The 20,064-nt window shown below is 41.8% G+C and overlaps 3 protein-coding genes across 4 annotated transcripts; all 3 read right to left on the bottom strand.

The window, feature by feature from the left end:
• Positions 1-2,511: 2,511 nt before the first annotated feature.
• On the bottom strand, positions 2,512-7,241 carry hoxc4a (homeobox C4a). Its single transcript, XM_085782082.1, has 2 exons — positions 3,988-7,241; positions 2,512-3,479 (listed from the first exon to the last, which is right to left on the bottom strand). Exons 1-2 carry the CDS (start codon positions 4,421-4,423, stop codon positions 3,118-3,120), a joined length of 798 nt encoding a protein of 265 aa, XP_085638208.1. The 5' UTR covers positions 4,424-7,241; the 3' UTR covers positions 2,512-3,117.
• Positions 7,242-13,554: 6,313 nt separating this feature from the next.
• hoxc5a (homeobox C5a) lies at positions 13,555-16,520 on the bottom strand. Its single transcript, XM_085782088.1, has 2 exons — positions 15,859-16,520; positions 13,555-14,621 (listed from the first exon to the last, which is right to left on the bottom strand). The coding sequence occupies exons 1-2, from the start codon at positions 16,334-16,336 to the stop codon at positions 14,413-14,415; spliced, it is 687 nt and encodes a 228-aa protein (XP_085638214.1). The 5' UTR covers positions 16,337-16,520; the 3' UTR covers positions 13,555-14,412.
• A 1,590-nt stretch (positions 16,521-18,110) lies between these two features.
• hoxc6a (homeobox C6a) lies at positions 18,111-19,485 on the bottom strand. Of its 2 annotated transcripts, none has more exons than XM_085782084.1 (2): positions 18,856-19,485; positions 18,111-18,432 (listed from the first exon to the last, which is right to left on the bottom strand). In XM_085782084.1, exons 1-2 carry the CDS (start codon positions 19,250-19,252, stop codon positions 18,122-18,124), a joined length of 708 nt encoding a protein of 235 aa, XP_085638210.1. In that variant the 5' UTR covers positions 19,253-19,485; the 3' UTR covers positions 18,111-18,121. The 2 variants fall into 2 exon arrangements, with proteins under 2 accessions (XP_085638210.1, XP_085638212.1); XM_085782086.1 differs by having other exon boundaries at positions 18,111-18,429.
• Positions 19,486-20,064: the final 579 nt, after the last annotated feature.

The raw sequence follows: 20,064 nt of genomic DNA, 5'->3' as shown, positions 1-20,064 counted from the left end.
TTTTTTCCTTCTTTTTTTACGGTAGGGGAGGTTTGGATCTTTAGGGTTAGAGTTGGGTTCATATTATTATCATCATTATTATGATTTGAGTTGGAGTTATGATCTTTAGGGTGATGGTTAGGGTTGGATTTTTTGTTTTATCCTTTTTAGGGTGGGGGCATAGGTTTATTATCTTTTTTAGGGATAGAGTTGGATCTTTCGGGTTGGGGTTATGTTTGGATGATTTTTGGGGGTAAGGGTTATGTCCTTTAGGGTTAAGGTTAGAGTCGTATCTTTGGGTTGGGTGAAGTTTTTTTTTTTTTTTTTTTTAATTTCTATGTTGTTGCTAATTTCAGTTCAAAATGAATGAATAATTAAATACATGTACAATATTTCTCTTCCCTCACAGACAAGCTTTATAACAATCACCTCCGCGCATGTCTCCTAAAACCACTAAGGATGTTTCAGGCTGGATGTGAACTTCTCCTTCAGCCACAATAACTCTCTGCAACAGTTGCACAAATCCCCCCCACCAAATCACAAGATGCTCCAGTAAAAGAAGAGGGCGCTTGTTTGGAAGTGAAGTCCTGCAGAGAGGAGCACTGTCCTGTCCAGCACTGTCCTGGGTCACGCTGATAATAAAGGGAGCAACACATTCACTGAAGTCTCACTAAAAAAGAAAACATCCACAAAAGAAAGCCGTGGCCGAGGGGGAACAGCGAGGGCGCACACAGAAGGTACACGTATAGAGCGTGAGTCAGGTCACAGGGTTGGAGAGGTCGGCCATCCAGACTGAAATGAGCCTAATGGGACAGAAAATGTGTCCCCGAGGTGAACTCGGCCTTCTCCCACTTCGCCCCCAAACTTCAATAAAGTACCTTTTCAGCCTCGCGACATGGAGGCGACAGGGCCGAGAAAGGGACTGGAGGGATGCTGCGACTGTGGCGAGCACATTAATTTCTCTAATCTGTCCAGCAACATAAAGGCTTCTGGATTCATTTTTCAGCGACACGTCTCAACGCCCATTCTAGTCCTTTTCCAAAGCCACGTCCAAAAAAAACAGCAGACGGTATCTGCAATGGTCCAGTTAAAACGGTTCGTTTTAAAAGTCCAGTTTAGCTCCCACACTTGGGGAGTGATGGGCAAAGGGAGGCGGCCTGGTACATGATATTTGTTGGGATCAAAACTGGCTGTTGGAGTTGTTTTCCAGAGCGTAACACAAAGCTGTGTAGTGAAAGATTGATGATGGAGAATACCTCTTCCCTTTGTGCTCCTTTGCCCCCCACAACGCAAGGCATTTTATAAGGCCTATTCATGTCACAATTTCAATAATCTATCAAATTCTTGCGCGTCTTTGGCTTTGAGTCATGTTTTAAACTGAAATCATTCTGAAAAAGACTGTCCAGATTTTTTTTAATGAATGCAAATGCGAAAGAGAGTACATTTTTAGACTCCAGAGCTGCAGTTTGGGTAATATTTGGTAAAACCTCTGTTCTACAGTCGTGAATTAGTCCTGTGGTGTGTTGGTCCTCCTGCCAGATGACGTGGCAGAGGATGCGTTTAGCGCCGTTTTTTGAAATACTAGTGTTTTTTTTTTCTCTTTCTTTTTTTTGCAGGCTATTCTCGCGAGCTGCTGCTGCTGCTGCTGCACACTCTGGAGGCAAACTGCCCACTGGGGAGAGACCGCATGTAAATGTGACAAAAGTGTTTATACAAGCAAAAGCCAAGTGTGTGAGCAGCACAGAGGAAAACATCAGCATTGCTTCTTATAGACAGGCACTGATAACAAAGGTCAGCTGCTTTACTCCATCACCATCCGCACTGTTATTTAACCAAAACCACATGACGCATTATATTCAATCTATCTGCAATTAACGACTTTATTCTTTGTTTTATTTTTATTTGTATTTTTTTTTCTTTACATTTGAAAACTCAGTCGCATGGCGCAGTGGATTATAGAAAAAGCAGGGCAACTATAGGTTACAAAATGAATAAGAATATTTTCACAACAATCTATCATCTCTAACACATTGCAAATGTCCTCTAAAGGAATCGCATGCAGCTTTGTGTTCAAGTGAGGACGAAGGAAGCAGGGAGCTTCAGTCGTGGCTGTGGCAGAGGCAGTGCAGTGTGGAGAGGAGTGGAGTGGAGGGCCTCAGTGGCTTGTCTTTAGCGTTAATTGAATGCCCTTCAGACTGATGAGGTTGCACATAATGCACAGCGCAAACTATGTCATTTTCAGATTTTAGAAATAACTTCAGTCCATTATGAGTGAAGCTTTAAAACACACACACGCACACATACACGCACACACACATACACACTGTCTGTACACATTGCTAATTCAAAGACGCAAAAAATCAGCTGCAGGTTTGATAAACAGTTTGAAAACACAGTGATTCTCGTTTCCTTCATGAAATGTTCAAATATCCACACGTCTGTACACTTTTCAGTAGAGTCCTCCAAACAGCCAAAACCATAGTTAGACCTCATCTTGCCTAAAAATGAACTTCGACCAAACGTATATAAAACTAGTAGACACTCACTGTTTTATTGACCAATATGATTAGCACAAGAACACTAAACTCCGTTTATTGCATTTCACAATAATCTGCTTTTTAACGGTCTAAACACAACATCAACACCACAAAACTAAATTGTAAATCAAAATCCTGTTTTTGAAATACACGAGGTAATTCACACATTGTTATTATCCTAAACATACAAGTTCAAGATCAATGGTGTGTTCCAGCTTTTTATACCAAAAATAACTATTATTATATTGATTTTCTTCCAGTGTTGCTTGAAATAAATAGATTGTGCATTTCACCTTGGGCAGCAGGGCAAAAGAATGGCCCACAATAACATTTTGATAAAATGTATATTTTTTCTACTTTTTTTTCCTTCATTCAAAACATTTTAATAAAAAACATCATTTTAATTGAGCTTCAAATAAATTAAACCCTGTGTCACGTAAAAATAATTCATCGGTATTCGCAGTAATCCATGCTATATAACATGCATTTTATATAACTTTGGACTTAAAGGAAACCGCACAAGATAGCTACGAAAACAAAATATATAATTGTTCTATAAATAATCAGTTCTTTTTTCTAGCCACAACCGTGGTTGGTGGTTTTATAACCTGGTAATATCCTCGCCATGCTGTGCTCCGGTGAGTTCGTCGGGGGCCCCAGTGTTAGTGGCCGAGGCAGCGGCAACAGCGCCGGCTGCTGAGCTTGTGTTGGACCCGGAGGAGGAGGAGGAAGATCTCACTTTGGTGTTCGGGAGCCTGTGATCCTTTTTCCATTTCATCCTGCGGTTTTGAAACCAGATTTTAATCTGTCGCTCGGAGAGAACCAGGGTGTGGGCGATCTCGATGCGCCTCCGCCGAGTTAAATATCGGTTATAGTGGAATTCCTTCTCCAATTCTAAGACTTGCTGCCGGGTGTATGCTGTCCTAGACCGCTTGGGCTCCGTCCCATTGTAACCCGAGTTCACTGGAAAAAGGGAGAAGTGGAGAGAAAGGGAGACAGAGAAGGGAGGAAAGGAGGGGTAAACAAGAATGGCCTCAACTGAGATATGGCGAGAAAGATTTATTGGATATGAATGTTTAGCTGTTTGAGAAATTTAAATGGGAAGTTAAGAACTTCTCAGCGTAATGAGAGGACACTCACATCCAACTATGAACTAAATTATTAATGCAAGATTACAAAGCTCAATTTTTTTTCTTATTCATTTCTCCCCCTTTCTCTATCGCGCAATACATAACAGCAGAAGCCACATGGTGATACGGCTGCCCTGAGTATACCTCGGCTATAAAATTTATGGTGGGTGTAATTACCAATGCCGAGTCGTAAATCCGCCTCAATTGTGCCATTTCAAAGGCTTCCCTGCTATCGAAACAGGGGCTGGCAACGAGATGGGAGTCAGAGGGACTGATAAAGGGAGGGAAGGGGAGAGAGGAGCACGGAGAGAGCAGGGAACATAAACACACAAGTTGCCTACCAGTGCTGACGTGAATTTTCTTCATCCATGGGTACACCACGGGCTGCTTGGAGGAGGCTGTGCTGTTTGGATGCTCCGGGGTAGCTTGGTTGCAGGCGGACGTTGCGGCCGGTGGGGTGGCGGGGGACATAGACAACTGTGGGGTTTCACATGAAGCAGGCTGCCCTTTCCCTGTCAGCAGGTGCGCAGAATGGGGTATTCCATGTCCCCTTGGCGTGTCAGGTTCAGGGATGCTTGCACAGTTATACTGGCGCTCTTGGTAGCTCGCCCGCGGAGGATATAACTCCTGGTGGTGATGCTGGTAGCCAGAGTCCCTTGCGCGGCTGTAATATTCTGGACTATGCTCAGGGATGTAGTTATTTTGCGAATATTCCTCGCATGGAGGAAATTTCGGATCAATGTAGTTAGACTCCATCAAATACGAGCTCATGATCATTAATTTCTGGAGTGGAAAATAATTTTTCTAGCTTTGTCGTTTTTCTGCTCCATAAAGCCCTCCTACTTGCGAGCAGCCCTGTAAAGTTACTTTTACCACGTGACCCAATGGCCCAATAGCAGAGTAAGAGGTAGTTCCCGGATAAGGAACCAGAGGTATTTAGCATACCTACAGTCGCCATTGTGGGCACAAATCTCTCTCTCTCTCTCTCTTTCTCTCTCTCTCATTCTCTCTCATCCTTCCTCCCCCCCACTTCTCTCTCCCTCTCTCTCTCTGGTTGTGTTACCAAGGCAATTGATCTTGGGGACAAAACTAGTAGCTAGTTGCTGACCAAGGAAAAAATAAAACAGGCAAAATCTGCTGGTCTCAATTATTCAAAGGGACAATAGGTGATTCGCCAAGGATAAGGCACAACAATAGCAAAGCCATCATTTTGTTCGCCTGCACGCCTTATATAAAGGTTATCTGCTAATTAATGAAGGCACAGACTTTACTAACAGCACTTCAGCTGTGACACAGATTATGCTCCATTAATACGCTTAAAGAATCGGAGCTGCATCACTTCTGTGTGAGATGATATTCTCAAAAAGCTCTTGAGCAGCAACATTTAACAGGTTGGTTGTGACTCTAAATGTCAGAGAGGACTGGGCTGCTGAGATGCTCTGGAGGTGTGGTTAATTTCTGAAAATAGGCCTGATAATTTATAATGCTGGAGAAAGGTGGACAGCAAGAGTCAGGCTGCCTAAACAACAGCCTTCATTCAATGATGAGACATTTGTCTGCTGGTCCCAGTCTCTTCTCTCAACAACAGGGCCTGCACATTTTAATTGACTATCTCTAAGGATGACTGTAAATTATTTCCGTATGGGTCCCTCATCTGATACGCATATGCTTTATAAAGTGGTTTTGAATGTCACAGCTTTGAAAATAAAAATAAAACTGCTGCATCTAAAGGAGTGAGATGCTGTTTAATAACATACAGATGATAAAGAGAACGATCAAAATACAATAAGAGTTTGGTGGTTGTAATCTATGGTACAAAAGTATAGGAGTAGCCTAAAAGTTAATAGGCAACATGTGTGTTTATTAATGACAACTTCTGATTCTATACACAGATACACAACTAAAGCCGTCCACAAGTACAGCTCAATAACACTGTGAATATTGTGATGCAATACAAAACAGTTCAAAAGCAGCAGAGAAATGCCATGTGGTAAAACACTACAACTGATGTCACAGACTCAACAACCAGGGAACAGCCAACAGACCAGACTAACACCATGCCACCAATGTGACATCCAGTAACGCCAGCCAGCTGCAGAACAGTACCACTTTGGTGTCACTAATCTGACAACTGTGAAGAGCAGCACCAGCATGGTGTGACAGACCTGAGAGCAGCTAAACATCAGAATGAGCTGGCTTTACTGCAGTCGACTAGTACTGTGCCACAGTGAAGTTAGGGCTAAATGTAGTTGTTGCAGCAATGCACTCACACATCTAGAAGCTCAACAATCCTCCAGTGCAGTCCCTGCTTACAGATGTCCTCAGCGTTGTTAGACTGTAACTAAATCAAACCAGTGGTTAAATTCTTTAACACGACTAAAGTGTTTTCTGACAACAACAACAAAAAAGAAAACTGCTCCCAGCTGCGTTCTCCCCATCCTCCTTCACAAGTCATTTTCTGTTTCTTGCAAGATGTGGTGTGTTTGTTTCAGCCCAAACAAAAATAGAAGAATCTGTCAGTGAAGTAAATCTGTGTGTGGACTGTGGCTGCTTTGTGACCAGCAGATGAAAGAGGAGTTCTTCAAAGCCGCAGCCACAATTCATATCACATATAAGGAAAGAAAATGTTGAGAGGAAGAACCTCAAGTATCTAACACATTTAAAAAACAAAAAAAACAAAAACAAAGAAAAAACAATCATATTTGCATGATCCTGTAGCCACAGCTATGTCCCACTTATTGAAAAAGAGGGAAAGAAAGGAAAAGAAAAATGTTAAAAATCCAGTCCAGCAGCCATATTGCATGCTAATCTTGGCTAAGGCACTGACCATCAGCCCCATTACTGGAGGTATGCTGTGATATTGTAAACTGATACTGCCTGGTTGTATAAACTTGTCATGAGCTGTAGGCTCCTCATTCTTATCTCGGGGTCAGCTGTGGTCACACAGGCAGAGAGGTTCACTCCCTAACAGCTCAGCTGCCTCCTACAGAACATCCACACACTTTGTTTTCTTTCACATATGTCTTCATCTGTGCGCTCATCAGCAGCCATGGAAAAGTAGGAATAATAATGATACTAATGATGATAATGACAAAGAGCAAACGGCACCACATTGCTACATTGTAAACGGGTGTATCTATTTCCACAGCGATAATTACATAATATGGTTAAAAAACGACGTGAAGTGACATATTTCTGGCTGTTCTGTTTGTGCAGAATGCGCACGACATTTCTATTACCTCTAGCGAGGATGTTAGAGGCGTTTTATAGAGCAATAAAAGCCGTAAATCAGTCACTTTTAAACGACCCCTGGTTCCTAACGTGTTTTACAGGGTCTGACACAGTAGAAGCCGCAGACTGCACACATGGGTTTACTCTCTGTGGCCTAGCGACTCAATCTATGGCTGTCTGGACTATGAATACAATTTGTGACAATGTTATTGCATTGCTAGTGTCTGGGTGTAGGCTGTAGGAGCATATCAGTGATGCTGCTGTGTGCAATAGCAGGGGAAAAAAGAAAGGCCAGAAAAAAGAAAGAAGACGTGCAGAAGAGCAGGAGCATCCATTGGCTGGCGTGGTATTTCAGTTGCCCATGTATTCCTGTAGAGACGTATTTGCGATTGTTTGCATGTGACACAAATTCGGTTCTACAGGGTACATATAGACAACTAATGTTTTTTTGAGGTTAGAAACGGCAAAGATGATCTCTCTGTGCGAGCACGTCATCGTGCCTGCATCTGGACGGGCATGCATTTCAGTATAGTGTCAAAACAATTACAGAAAAAAAAAATATTTAGGCTGCAATAGAGAGGAAATATTGCGCAAAACGTGTGCCAAAGCGGATGCTGTTCGTCAGAGAAACTCAAACACACATCACTTCTACTCTGTCCTTAACACGTTTACAAATGAGTGAAAATAGCGTCTTCTTTTAACATCTCTTCCCCTGATAGAAAAATCCTTGCATACACAAGTAGCCTATGCCTGCCTACACACACACACACACACACACACACACACACACACACACACACACACACACACACACACACACACACACAGACAAAACGTCGTGTGCAGAGGACAAGAGGGTCTCTTTTCTCAACATTCAACCTCTGCCTTTGAGGTAGCTCCTATATGAATATTCGGTCACAAACACGGCGGATACAAAGGGACGGCGTGACAGCACTGATGAAAAATAAGTTTCTATTGTTCCCAACCATTTCTTCTGCTTGCTATTACCATACTGACCGCTCGGTAACCTTTCTTCCTGCCACTCTGGAAGCTAATGAGAAAAGCCTCGGATGAAAAATGCAATATCAGACATGTGACCTGTTCCAGGGGTTATTAAAAACAGCAAACATGCTCAGATTGTGAATCAATGGAATTGATTACAGTGGAAATGCACAGGGGGGGACTTCAAACTCTGTCAAAAAACATCTCAATCCACATATTTCTCCTGGTGCACTCTGGGTATCAGCTGCATAGATTTTCTTTATTGGAGAACAAAGCCTCCTAAACCAACACGAAATACAGTGACGACGAGGGAAAGGGGGAAACACTGAAAAGTGAAAACAACCCAGCTCACGTTCATTCGGCTTTGTCATATTCTCATCTCAATACACGATATTTATATTTATATGTGCACCCAGCCAGTGTGAAAAGAGCTGCACGCACACCGCATACTCCCTCTCGCTCCGTGCGCTCTGGCGGGCGCATTTTAATATTAGTTAGACAGCCTGACCCGAGTTTCACCCCTCGCGTTTGACTGGTTCCAATAGTTCACTGCCAAGGATTATTGATGGAGAGACAGCATGAATGAATTCTTTCTCCTCACAAATGGCTTTCAGATCGTGCACCTAGTTCAATAACTAGTTATAATGTAGGAGTACAAAAAATGAGGCCCTCAGGCGGACTAATTTGATGTTTCATTTGTTCATTTGAGAAATTGGTCAGCTTTCCCCTTCCCCTGCAAATACACAGCGGTACAAGCGTGTTCACACATGTACATATGTAAACAAAATAAATCTGTGCGAAACTATGTGGAGGCGCTCGCTGTGTCCATGCATGGCTGTTTTTAATTTGGTGGCTCAGCAGCAGCACCTGACCTGGATGCAGACAGTGCAGCAATAATCCCGCTCCCTGATGAAAATGGTTACGATGCGCTTTTAATCAAACCCTTAACCTAATAGCCTTTACACGTTTACTCTCCCCAGGTGTAATAACGTTAGGCTGGATGGTCCAGTTAGAATAAAAAAGTTTTAATGAAGTGCAGACAGACAGGAGACTAGTTGGATATGAATACCCTCTAAAAGCAGCAGCCAGGGGAGCAGAGCTGGTTTTAGCTACTAGCTGCCCCACAGAAACCATTGGTTGGTTTTGCAGTTCATTATAACAGTGTTGTGGTTCATTAGAGTCATAGTGCAGTGTTAAATCCAGTTCACCTGAGCAACAAGAGTGCAACTTGTCTGACAGTTAACTAGACCCAGGAAGACCGCAGAAAGACAGTGACAGTGCTGGAGCATCTTCAGTTGGAATAAAATAAAACTGTAGTGAGAGCACCGGTTGTTAATGACTGTTGTTCTTACAGAAACTCCAGAAACAACCTTAACAAATTCTTTAAGAGTGCAGGCATCATTGTTGGTGATGTCAGCGGGACCAGCTGTTTGCCTAAAGCCAAATAACAAGCTCCACCATGTAGACTCCTATCTCCTGACTGAAGCCAGGTGGACAACACTTACTGAGAAATCCACGCTCCCACTCACGGTGACCCGGTGAGCTGTCTGAAAAATAGAGAGAAGAAACGAAAATTAGATCAAGAGTGGTCCAAAAGTTAAAAAAGAAAAAAACAACAACCAAAAAAACTCCAGACTTATAAATTTCTTTCTTTCTTTTATTCTTGTTCTTTTTTATTATTATTATTTCATGTTTTGCTCTAAGAACTGGGAAATTTAAATGACGCCACAAAAAAATATCTCTACAATTTCTTGAAATAATAATAATAATAAAATTTAAAATATTAAATCAATAAATTATCCGCAAAATTAACTGGATGAATCTTGATTCACAATCAGATCATGATTTATTTCGCGTTGAAATTATGTTTTTTTGGTTTTTTTGCTCCATTAAAAAATGCCACATATCATTAAAAAAAATACAAATAAACACAACGAATTTAAAAAAATGAATATGGGCAACATGTGATATACATTATTATTATTATTATTATTATTATTATTATTATTATTATTATTATTATTATTATTATTATTATTATTATATATAAATCGAATGGACATGATATCTATTACAGGCCCTCTCAAAACTATTTTTGTTAAGTTAACTGTGGTTAATTTCTTGGCTTTCCAACTGTTTTTATATGTTTCGTTATGACGATCCTGAAGTGTGTCCCTCCGCCTCTGATCTCCTCTGCTGTCCACTAGCCCCGGTGAAGGGAGGCTGCCCTAGAAAAGCTCTGACTGAGACCGAGGACAGATATTTAGGACGGGTCATTTTCAGACAGTAAAACTAAATTTACAAGCATTTTGGTTATTTCCTTGGGCAAATGCTCTATGAATAGAAATCCCTGGACTTCAGCTCCGACTGAATTATGGCAAATAGTCCATTTAAAAAATAAAAAAAATCACGACTTTCTCTTCACACTGTACATAAATTCTATGTGTATCTGTATCCAATAACGACGTAATGGCACTTAATGCTTCTTATTTGGGCTCAGACAAAGGGAAGTCTGTGCTAACCCGGAAATGACCTCTGCGGATTGAATGATGACGGTGTCAGCTCCACAGGTCAGAGAAAGGGATACAAGAGCCCAGAACATGGCAGTGAAAGCGGATGTTTAGACTGTTTCACTTTTACTGTAGCAACCCGAGACTGGTTTGAGTCGCAATGTTTGAATTTTAGTGACATTCAACAGCATCTTTGATTCAAACTGTATCCCAAGGAGTCGTGGGAATAAAATCATTTCGATTACAATATTGCTTCAACGACCTCTATGAATATATCAGAATAAATCTGAGTGTAATTTATGGAAGAGGAGAAAATACTTTACATCTGTTTTCTGGAGGTAAAGAAATCTCTCTACTTTGGATGGTGTTATTTGGTTTTTGAGTTTGTGGTGATTATTTCCTTCCACCTGGCAACAGTTACCATGAGTATACAGCAGCTCGGAATGAGGTGAAAATAGGCTACAATAAAATCCTAGGAAAAAAAGAGCAACACTGTGCCATGCATTGAACACATTGCCCCACAGTGTGTCACCCACGCAGAGGCGTGTTACACAGTGCCCCCTATTGGAAGTGTATAATTGATCATCCTGCACACCTGAAAGCAAAGCTGCAGGCCACAGGCAACAGCGTAATGCTGACAAAATGTTACACTCACGCACACAAACACACACATACAAACAAGTGGCACACAGAGGTGAGCTGATGCAGTTAGTGCCCAGCCCTGCAGTGCAGCTGTGCCCTGAAGCTGCAGCCTGGGAGGTTCTCACGGGGACCAGAGTTGAATCAAAAAACATCTCAGTTTGGTTTGTGCCATTTAGTGAGATTCCTACGTGAGGACCAGCGTGTGAGCTAAACTCCAAACCAAACACGAGTCAGAAATCAAATTTGCCATTTGCAAATCCACACAGTGACTAAGAAGTGAATCTTATTTCTGGGCTGAACTGTTTTCTGAGACGTATGGGCAATTAAATGATGCGTCCAATACAGCAACAGAAAATCATCGAGCTTATAAGAACCCAGCGCCTCATCAGTCTCCAGCTGATCAATGCAGTAATATCTGTAGTAAAAACGGCCACACAGGGGACAGCTAACGCAGTGCACAAACACACACAACAAAACACAACTAATCTCTCGTGGAAGAAAGGTAGGTGTGTGTGTGTGTGTTTTTTCTTTTCTTTTCCTTTTTTGTAAAATATGCATAATGCAGAGCAGCCATGCGCCCAGACCGTGTTTATTACAGGAGCTGAGTCTGGGCGATACCACAGTTAAGCTGCAAAGTGCCTTTGAATCAAACCTGTGCCTTGGCCCAGACATGACCCTAAAAACAACAGGAGCTCGTGAGCGCGCACTCTATCCTCGCGTGGCGGTGGAACAATGAGATGAGGCGTTTTTTAATCAGGGCTGCTTGTATTTCCCAGCCCGGACATGCAGCTACACAATATTTTAACCTGTAATACAATATTTTAATCTCACAAAAATACACAACACATTTTTTCATCCACACACATAGTATTGCACCTATTTTACAAACAGGTAGAGAGAGAGAGGGTGGGGTGGGTGGTGAAGCTGGATGGTTTTTGATAGCTCTGGCTGACTTATTATTTTTCCAACGTCACTTTCTTTTTTTTCCAAAATGTTTTTCTTTCCTCCCTCCAACAGGATGCACAGCAAACTGTTGACTGCCACTGTATGACTGATCTACTGTGACACACTAAAACATGTCGTTTTTTCTTTTTCTTTTTAAGATTACGTTTTTAAATTTTGATACAAATATATAAACATGATGCTGCTTAAGAAAAAGGAAATCCTCGTAGCATCACTGTAACCATGAGCGACATTTACGGATCGTCCCTGCAGCACCAAATATCTGCCAAACTTGATATTTTACAAATTATTTTTTTTAATGTGCATTTATATAATTGTGCTATCATTCTATTTTAATGCGCATTATCTATCAATTAATACGGTCAAATCTCAAGGCGATTACTTGTTTCACCATGCGTTCAAAGTGTCCTGAATATACAATATATTACAATACATTTTGATGTTATAATAACAGCCCAGTCTCAGGCCTGTAGGCAAAGTAAAAAAGCAACTTACTGCAGCAGCTCCTCAGTCCTCCGCACCACTCGACTACACAGTCCGGAGAAAGGTACTGCATCCTCACTGCCACAAAGCCCTTTCTTCCTCAGATAAGGGGAAGCCAGCAGCTGCGATTCCGGACAGTTAAGATTATATATGATGTGTATATATCGAAGGTTTGTCAGCTCTTCCAGGCCATAAAACCCACTTAAATGACACCACGTGCTTCCTATGCACCATTCACAGGCCCTGCTTGGGGCAATTGGCATATGTAACCTTGTAAACTTTAAAATACCCTAAAAGAAAGACATAGAAAAAGGGATTCAATACATTGTCCACGTATAGGTTAGGCCTTACTGAGCGCAGAGAAAGTGGACGCTGCGCTGACCGGTTCTCATAACCGTCAAGGAAGTTGAATAGGAAGCTATTAGTTTGAGAGGTGAGTTGATTTTTATTTTCTTCAAGTAGTACTAGAGAGAAATTACCTCATAACCCTGGGCTATACTGCGGCATGTTCTGCTACTTCTACCACAGCTGCAGCTGAATGCAGACACCCAGCAACTGGCACTGGTTTAATGTCCTTTATATTAGCAGATAGTGTTGTTTTAACTACACTGTAATGATGCCAGGATTAAAGAGCAGGGCGACACCATAAAGTAGCCATATGGCCTCTGCAATGGTGGCGCGTGAGTCTGCGGCCACAGGAAACCAAAGTTTTGCATCCATGTTGTGTCGTGGGCGAGTGTTATCACAGGCCAGCGTGTCTCTTCCTTCCCTGAAAAAACAGGAAACGGAGTCTGTCTGTGGTGGAAAAGGGGGCAATAAAGTTTTATGGGGGGGCCTTAAACTTCAGAGCGCGTTTGTCAGGCAGTGAAAATCGGTGGGTTCCCGAGTCAGACTAAAGAAAACGTGATTAGTGAGATAAAACAAATGAAAATGTTCTACTTGAAAATTTAACATGTGTAAACTGTTTAATTCAGTGGACTTGTAGTACAAATTGATTTAAATACACGTCAGTAACGTAACTTTACCATTGAGCTCCAATATCATGAGAGGAAAAAAAAATAGAAATGTGCAAATAGGAATGTTCCCACTTTTAATTCTGAGACTTTATTGGTTACAATCAACACATGAGCCATCTATCAGTTATTCTAGGCCTTGTGTAAACCAGGCACCTGGAGTTTACAAAGGAGAGGAGAAATGGCTTCATTGCACATCACAAATATCATCACACACAGTCGGCTGAATTATACAGAAAGATTTAGGTTCACAAGGATATGACAGACAACATGGAGGGAGCCACTCACTAACAGACAAATCACACATCCAACCACTGCCTAACTTTGTACTGCAACATGTTAGAGAGTCAGTTCAGAAAGAAAAAAGGGAAAAATTGTTGTTTGTTTTTTTCATGATGGGAAACTGTTGCTTACAGGACAGATCAGAATCATTGTTATTTCCAAAGCAGTCAGAATTATTATTATTATTTGTCTTTTATTTGATTCGATGATCTTAATGATGATGATATAGAGTTGAGACTTATGCATGCTGTCAACCATCCTCCATTACTCTTATCCTAATTAAAAACAAAAAATATTAGTAGCGTTGTGCAGCCTTCTGTGCACTGCAGACCAAAGCCTCGCAGCGTGAAGGACCCAGCTCCCCTCAACCTCTTGTCCCCTTCGTGCAGTAAAGTGAGGTTATCATCGCATGGGCAGCAAATTAATTTAGAAATGTAAACCGATTGATCAAAGTGAGTGATATTCAATACATTAGGTCCCAAACTGCAGCAAGTGACACATAATTGGTGATGAAGCACACAGAGCGGTGTCATGATGTCATTGCTCCTAGCAGTTCATCCGGAGGTCAGGCGGCACTCCAGCACTGTGCAGAGTGGGGCTGAAAACGTGCTGCATGCACCCCGTTCACTGGAGCACTTTTTTACTCCTTCACTTTGATCTTTGAGTCCTTCTTCCACTTCATTCGCCTGTTCTGGAACCAGATTTTGATCTGCCTCTCGTTTAGACACAGGGTGTGGGCGATCTCTATGCGCCTGCGGCGGCTCAGGTACCGGTTGAAGTGAAACTCTTTCTCCAGCTCCAGAGTCTGGTAGCGGGTGTAACTGGTCCTGGACCGCTTACCCTCCGATTCTGAAGTGGTATTAAAATAAGTTAGCTTTCAGCAGCATTATAGTCGTAAATAAATAGAATAATGGGATTATTATCAAATTATTGCCTTAAAAAAGCTTGGTTATCCATAAAAATAAGCATTACAAGCAAAAATCTGTTAATTTACGTCCTCTTCCACCCTCATTTGAAAGATCAAATATCTTTATATAACCTAATTAAACCTGATATTACGTACTGTGGATTCGTGTAATAAAAATTTATGTCAGGCTGATAAGGGTGGTTAACTAGATCCAATAAAATATACCCAGTTTAGAGGAGGGCCCTCTACACCCTTTCACATTACAACATAAAAAAATATACAAGACTATTACTTAAGAAGTGCTATCTCATTGTAATATGTAAAAGGAGATAACTAATGTGTGTGTGTTGGCCTCCCTGTAAACACTGGCCTCGGCCTAATGCCGCTGCAAAGGGGAAGGGTATCGTGGGAGGAAAAACAGATGTGTAAAATCAAAAATAGTGGGATTAGAAAATGGAAACTGATGTCTTCCAGATAATGTTTTCTGTATTTATAGACAGGGTCGTGCAACATGCAGGCGTGCTAAGTAAAGCAACAGGCCTGAGCTATTGGACTTACATATTTTTTTAACACCCCTCCCTTGCTGTGTGCTCCTGGATGTTTGCATATGGAGAAGCACAAAACAAATGCAGCTTCTTTTTTTGCAGCAAATGTGGTCAGTGTCCATCTGCAGCCTAAATAGTCAACCAGTGGTTTGAAGGCATGGGGAAAGAGCAGCCCTATTCAAATCTTTTAGAGGTGAAAAGTTCATGATTGGGTCAGGGCATTGGTGTTTCCCAGAGTTCAATTTAAGGCTAAAGCTTCTCTCTCTCACACACACACAGTCTGATAATGTCAAACATGTCCAACTAAGACTAATAACCAAAGCAAGGCAAGAAAAACTAACAGTTGGAGATGCATTTTGTAATATTATTTCATAGTTTTATCACAGTTTTGTTCTCTTATCCAATTATACCACCATAAATCACCCACAGATCACCTCTTCACCGTAACAGAGCAGGTTTACGAGCAATGGATGCCTTTGTCATAAAATTTATGACCGCGAGTTTTTATTATTTCCTGCGTTTGGCCTATAAAACTCAAGGGGGAAACTGGAACGGGCGAAAAGAAGTGTTGCAGCGTTAAGAGTGAATAAGGGAAAGCATCTTAGTCGCACTTCAGAAAATAGGCAAACTTTACCGTGGCTCATGTGCAGTTTTGTCATCCATGGATAAATCTGTGGTCGCTGCTCACTGTCCTGACGCTGGTTCACATTTGTGTTTCGTTTCACCGATTGCGTGTTCTCCGCGTTTCTTTCGCTCTCCTGGCTCTTGTTGCCGCCGGATTTTGCGCTCCTCTCCGGGTCCCTGTCTGCTCCTCGTCCCAGCAGCGTGCTGCTGCCGTAGCTCAGCCCGCTTGCGTCCATGGACGAGCTACTGGAGACCATGGTTATCTGTGGTCCTGACGGGAGAGGAGTATCCGTATTGCCACGCAGGCTAGTTTTCATCTCCTCCCGTTCAACAGAGGTCGTGGGGACGGGACAAGTGAATATCCCGTTCACATTAACATCCTCATAACGGCTGGACCTGCGCCCAGATAGATCGAAACTAAACATAGTGTTAGGAGAAGTTGTCTCGCTCGTTTGCCTGAGATTGCAGCTGTCAACATAAGAGCTCATTTTCAACTACCAGCGATACTTTCTTTTTAAACTAGAGAGGGCTGCGGGATGTATGTTGCGCTTATTTCCCTGATTTTGTTGATCATTGCTTTTCTTTGTAGCCGCTTTTGGAAAATTCAGAGCTGTCTGCCCTAAAAAAATAATCCAGGATTTATAGGTGGAGTAGGCTTTGGTATCTGTTTTTTTAATTCTTGATCCGACGCGCGCTGCCCAAATATGGGGTATTTGTATGGGATCACGTGCACATGTTGGCCAGTCATAAATTGGCTTTGATACTCAATGGGGATATTGATGAATAGGAGAAACGTGTCCGGTAAACTTTGAGCTGTTGGTTGTTGAGGACCAGGCAGAGATCTTTAGCGCAAAAAGGGCAGGACAGTAAGACAAGAGCGTCATCTGGTGTCTGGTATGGGGCAGGACGGTCGGACCGACCACCGGCACCCTGCCCCTGACACACTGAGAGTCCACTATCACTACATAATATTAATAATAAAAATAATCATGATAATTATAATAAAAATTATAATAATGATCACGACAACAATAATATTTTACAATAATAATAACAACACTAAGTGCAAACTTGGTGAAACTATATTTACGCACATTGACTTGAAACTTAAATGTCGCTGGAATGGAGGTTATAGTAATAGAGGTACGGAAATATTATAGTGTGTGACTGTACAGGCTATTGAACAATAGCTCATTCCCGTGCTCCCATAGCGCCAATCATGAAGTCCCATATTTAATATTTAACTGGCCAAAAATCTGTTTTTAAAAGTCGCTCCATCATATCATTTGTTCCCCACCCGCTTCATGACAGAATTAAAATGTAACACCAAACTACGGCCTGACTTGTGTTGCGTGTTTTTAAAGCAGCTTTGCTTTATTCCGTCATCTGACTTATGTTTGGACGTGTGGCCAAATAAACACAAAACCATGGTGAAAGTTTTACAAATATTTTATTCCATGATACACAATTATGACAAAACATGAATTTGTAACTTCCCGAACAAAAGTGAAGAATTACTAGTGTACAAATCTATCTCACGAGGAAATCCTATTGAGGCAAATGATCAAAACAAAAACATGGGGCTAAGCGCAGTTTTATGTTATGCAGCGTCTATCAAAGCGACTAAATGCACAGAAGTCCTCACAGGATTTACATTATATACTGTAACATGGATTATATACAGGCATTTCAGTTGTGTGTGTGTGAGTGGATTGTTGACTGTCCGTGAAACTTTCAGGTTTATGCAGGACACTTTTCTGCGGACGATTCAAGTACTGGATTATACTGTGATCAAATCAAAGTATCCGCCTGCTTCTTTCCTTCCGTGGAATGTGCATGTTCAATACTGACTTAAAGTCTGACCAACACTGTATTTGGTGAGGTGATCAAAGAGTTCACAGTGATGGATGGGGTGTAGTGGGTGGAGGAGGGTTGGGGGGGGTATATACACAGATTTTTTACTGGCATGGGAAATAACACAGAAATTAATACTTCTTTTTATTTTCACAATACAAGTGTGACATTGCATTAATAATAATAATAATAATAAAAAACCTTCAGCGCTCCAAATGTCAGAGAGGCCAAACTGTGGCTGAAATAATTTGGATTTCTAAGGCTCAACACTCCTGTGGTTAACATGAGATATAAGTGGGAGAGCTGCGGGGTAGCCATCATGCAGTGAAGTCGCTCTCAAGTCCATATAGATTTTTTTTAGGTAGTTATGTTGGGTTTTCATGGTCATCAGGTGTTTTTTTCCCTTCGTTTCTTTTGAACTATTCTGTCTTCTTGTCCTCATCCTTCCCTTCTTCAATTGCGCCACTGCGATCCTCCTCTGGCGAGGCTCCTGTCTGTTCACTTCCAGTCACCGTGGAGGTCAGGTTGCTCTCCTTCTTCCATTTCATGCGTCGGTTCTGAAACCAGATTTTGATCTGCCGCTCTGTTAAACAAAGCGCATTTGCGATTTCGATGCGTCTGCGCCTGGTCAGGTAGCGATTGAAATGAAACTCCTTCTCCAGCTCAAGTGTTTGGTAACGAGAGTATATTTGACGTCCTCTGCGTCTGTCTGTCCCGTAGCCCACTCCTGCTGGGATCACAAAGTACAATCACCCGTTTAATTCCTCATATTTACCACATTAGAGACTGACAAGACTTGAGCAGAAGTTTTTTTTAGCCTCATTATTAGAATCAGAGATGAAAATCTAAACACAAAAAAGAAAGTAAACATATTTAACTATAGCAGATTAACCTTATCTCAAAGGGCATCTTTGCTTTATAATCCAAAATAAAGAAGTCACCCTCATGTATCCCGTCTGCCTCTCGCTAATGACTGTGGCTACTATATCATTCTTAAAATGAAAGCTGTTTGTTTGCACATGTAAAGGCCCATCTACAAGTCGAGGGGATACAGTAATGTTTTATGGGGTCATAAAAAGTAACTTACTCTCTTGGTAAGACATATCGTAAAACTGGCCCATTTCCTTAATTTATTTGTCGTAGTAAAACTCACCGCTGTGTGAGTTCATTCGCTGCATCCACGGGTAGATCGGGATGTTGCTTTTCTGGTCCTGCGCTCCTGCTCTTCCTTGATCCAAACTGTACTCTTGAGCAATGTGGCTTTGTGTATTGAGTCCCATGTTTGTTTGTCTGCAGCTGGGGAGCACGTCCTTGTCTTGAAGAAACACGTTTGATCCATATTCATACTGTGCCCTGCCAGACCCAAAAACCACATTATCTTGAGGAGAGTAGAAAGGTGTATATATCCGATTCTGGGTCACAGCGGCACCGTACGACGAAAAATGTCTGACTGTGTCATAGGTGGTGGAGTTTAGGGGGACGTTAGGCAAAACATCTTGACCACCCGACAAATGGCAGGAGAGCGACGGGTTTGCGAAATAAGAATTCATACCTTGCTTGTAACCCTCTCTCCAACTCTCCCCACTTCTTTATCGGTCTCTTTTCAACCTCCTTCTCAGTAAATCTCCTTCCCGTCTGTGTCAACCAACCACACCTTTCTCCAAGGTCTTCTTTTTTTTCTCGACTTTCTGCCTCTCTAACTGGACGTGGGCTACTTTGAGGATTCAATATTATTAATTTCCAATCTCCGGTTAAGACGCACAAACCCGAGTGTTATAGCCGAGGCTTGGCTCGGTGAGAGACAATATGACAATGTCAGCTGACCATTCTCCACCAATTGAGAGGCAGGAGTTGAGGAGAAACTGTAGCTTTTAGCTCAGAGCTTGAACATTAGTGCTAAATGCCGATAAACACAGCGTAGAGTTGGAGTGGCACACTGTGCAGCTTGGCTCTGTGAGAAATTTTGGACTTTAAGAGATGTGGCGTTTAAAAGAGGAAGCGTGACGCAAACTGTGGCCAGTGTCATTCAGCACAGTGAGCACAGTGAGCACATTCAAAAGGGAAGCCGGAGAATTTGCATAGAAACACACAGGCACTCGTGTTCAAATGTGTCTACAAGGTGAATTAAGTTTAACACACATTTACTGAAACACAATGCAAAACCCTTTATCTGTGATACTGAGCAGTTGTAATATGTAAGAATGAGTGTGTATGTGCGTGTGTAAGAGTGTGTATGTGTATGTGAATGTGTATGTGTGTGTTTGTGTGTGCAAAACTCACTTTTAATTTCATTTCACCACCCCACTGCAGAGATATATGCTACAATAATCTATGCTCTCGCCCGCAGCCTCTTATATGAAAC

This window comes from Trachurus japonicus, chromosome 7 (assembly GCF_045865225.1).
Source record: "Trachurus japonicus isolate A0001 chromosome 7, Traja_1.0".
NCBI lineage: Eukaryota > Metazoa > Chordata > Actinopteri > Carangiformes > Carangidae > Trachurus > Trachurus japonicus.
This window is presented reverse-complemented; position numbering and strand designations above follow the sequence as displayed.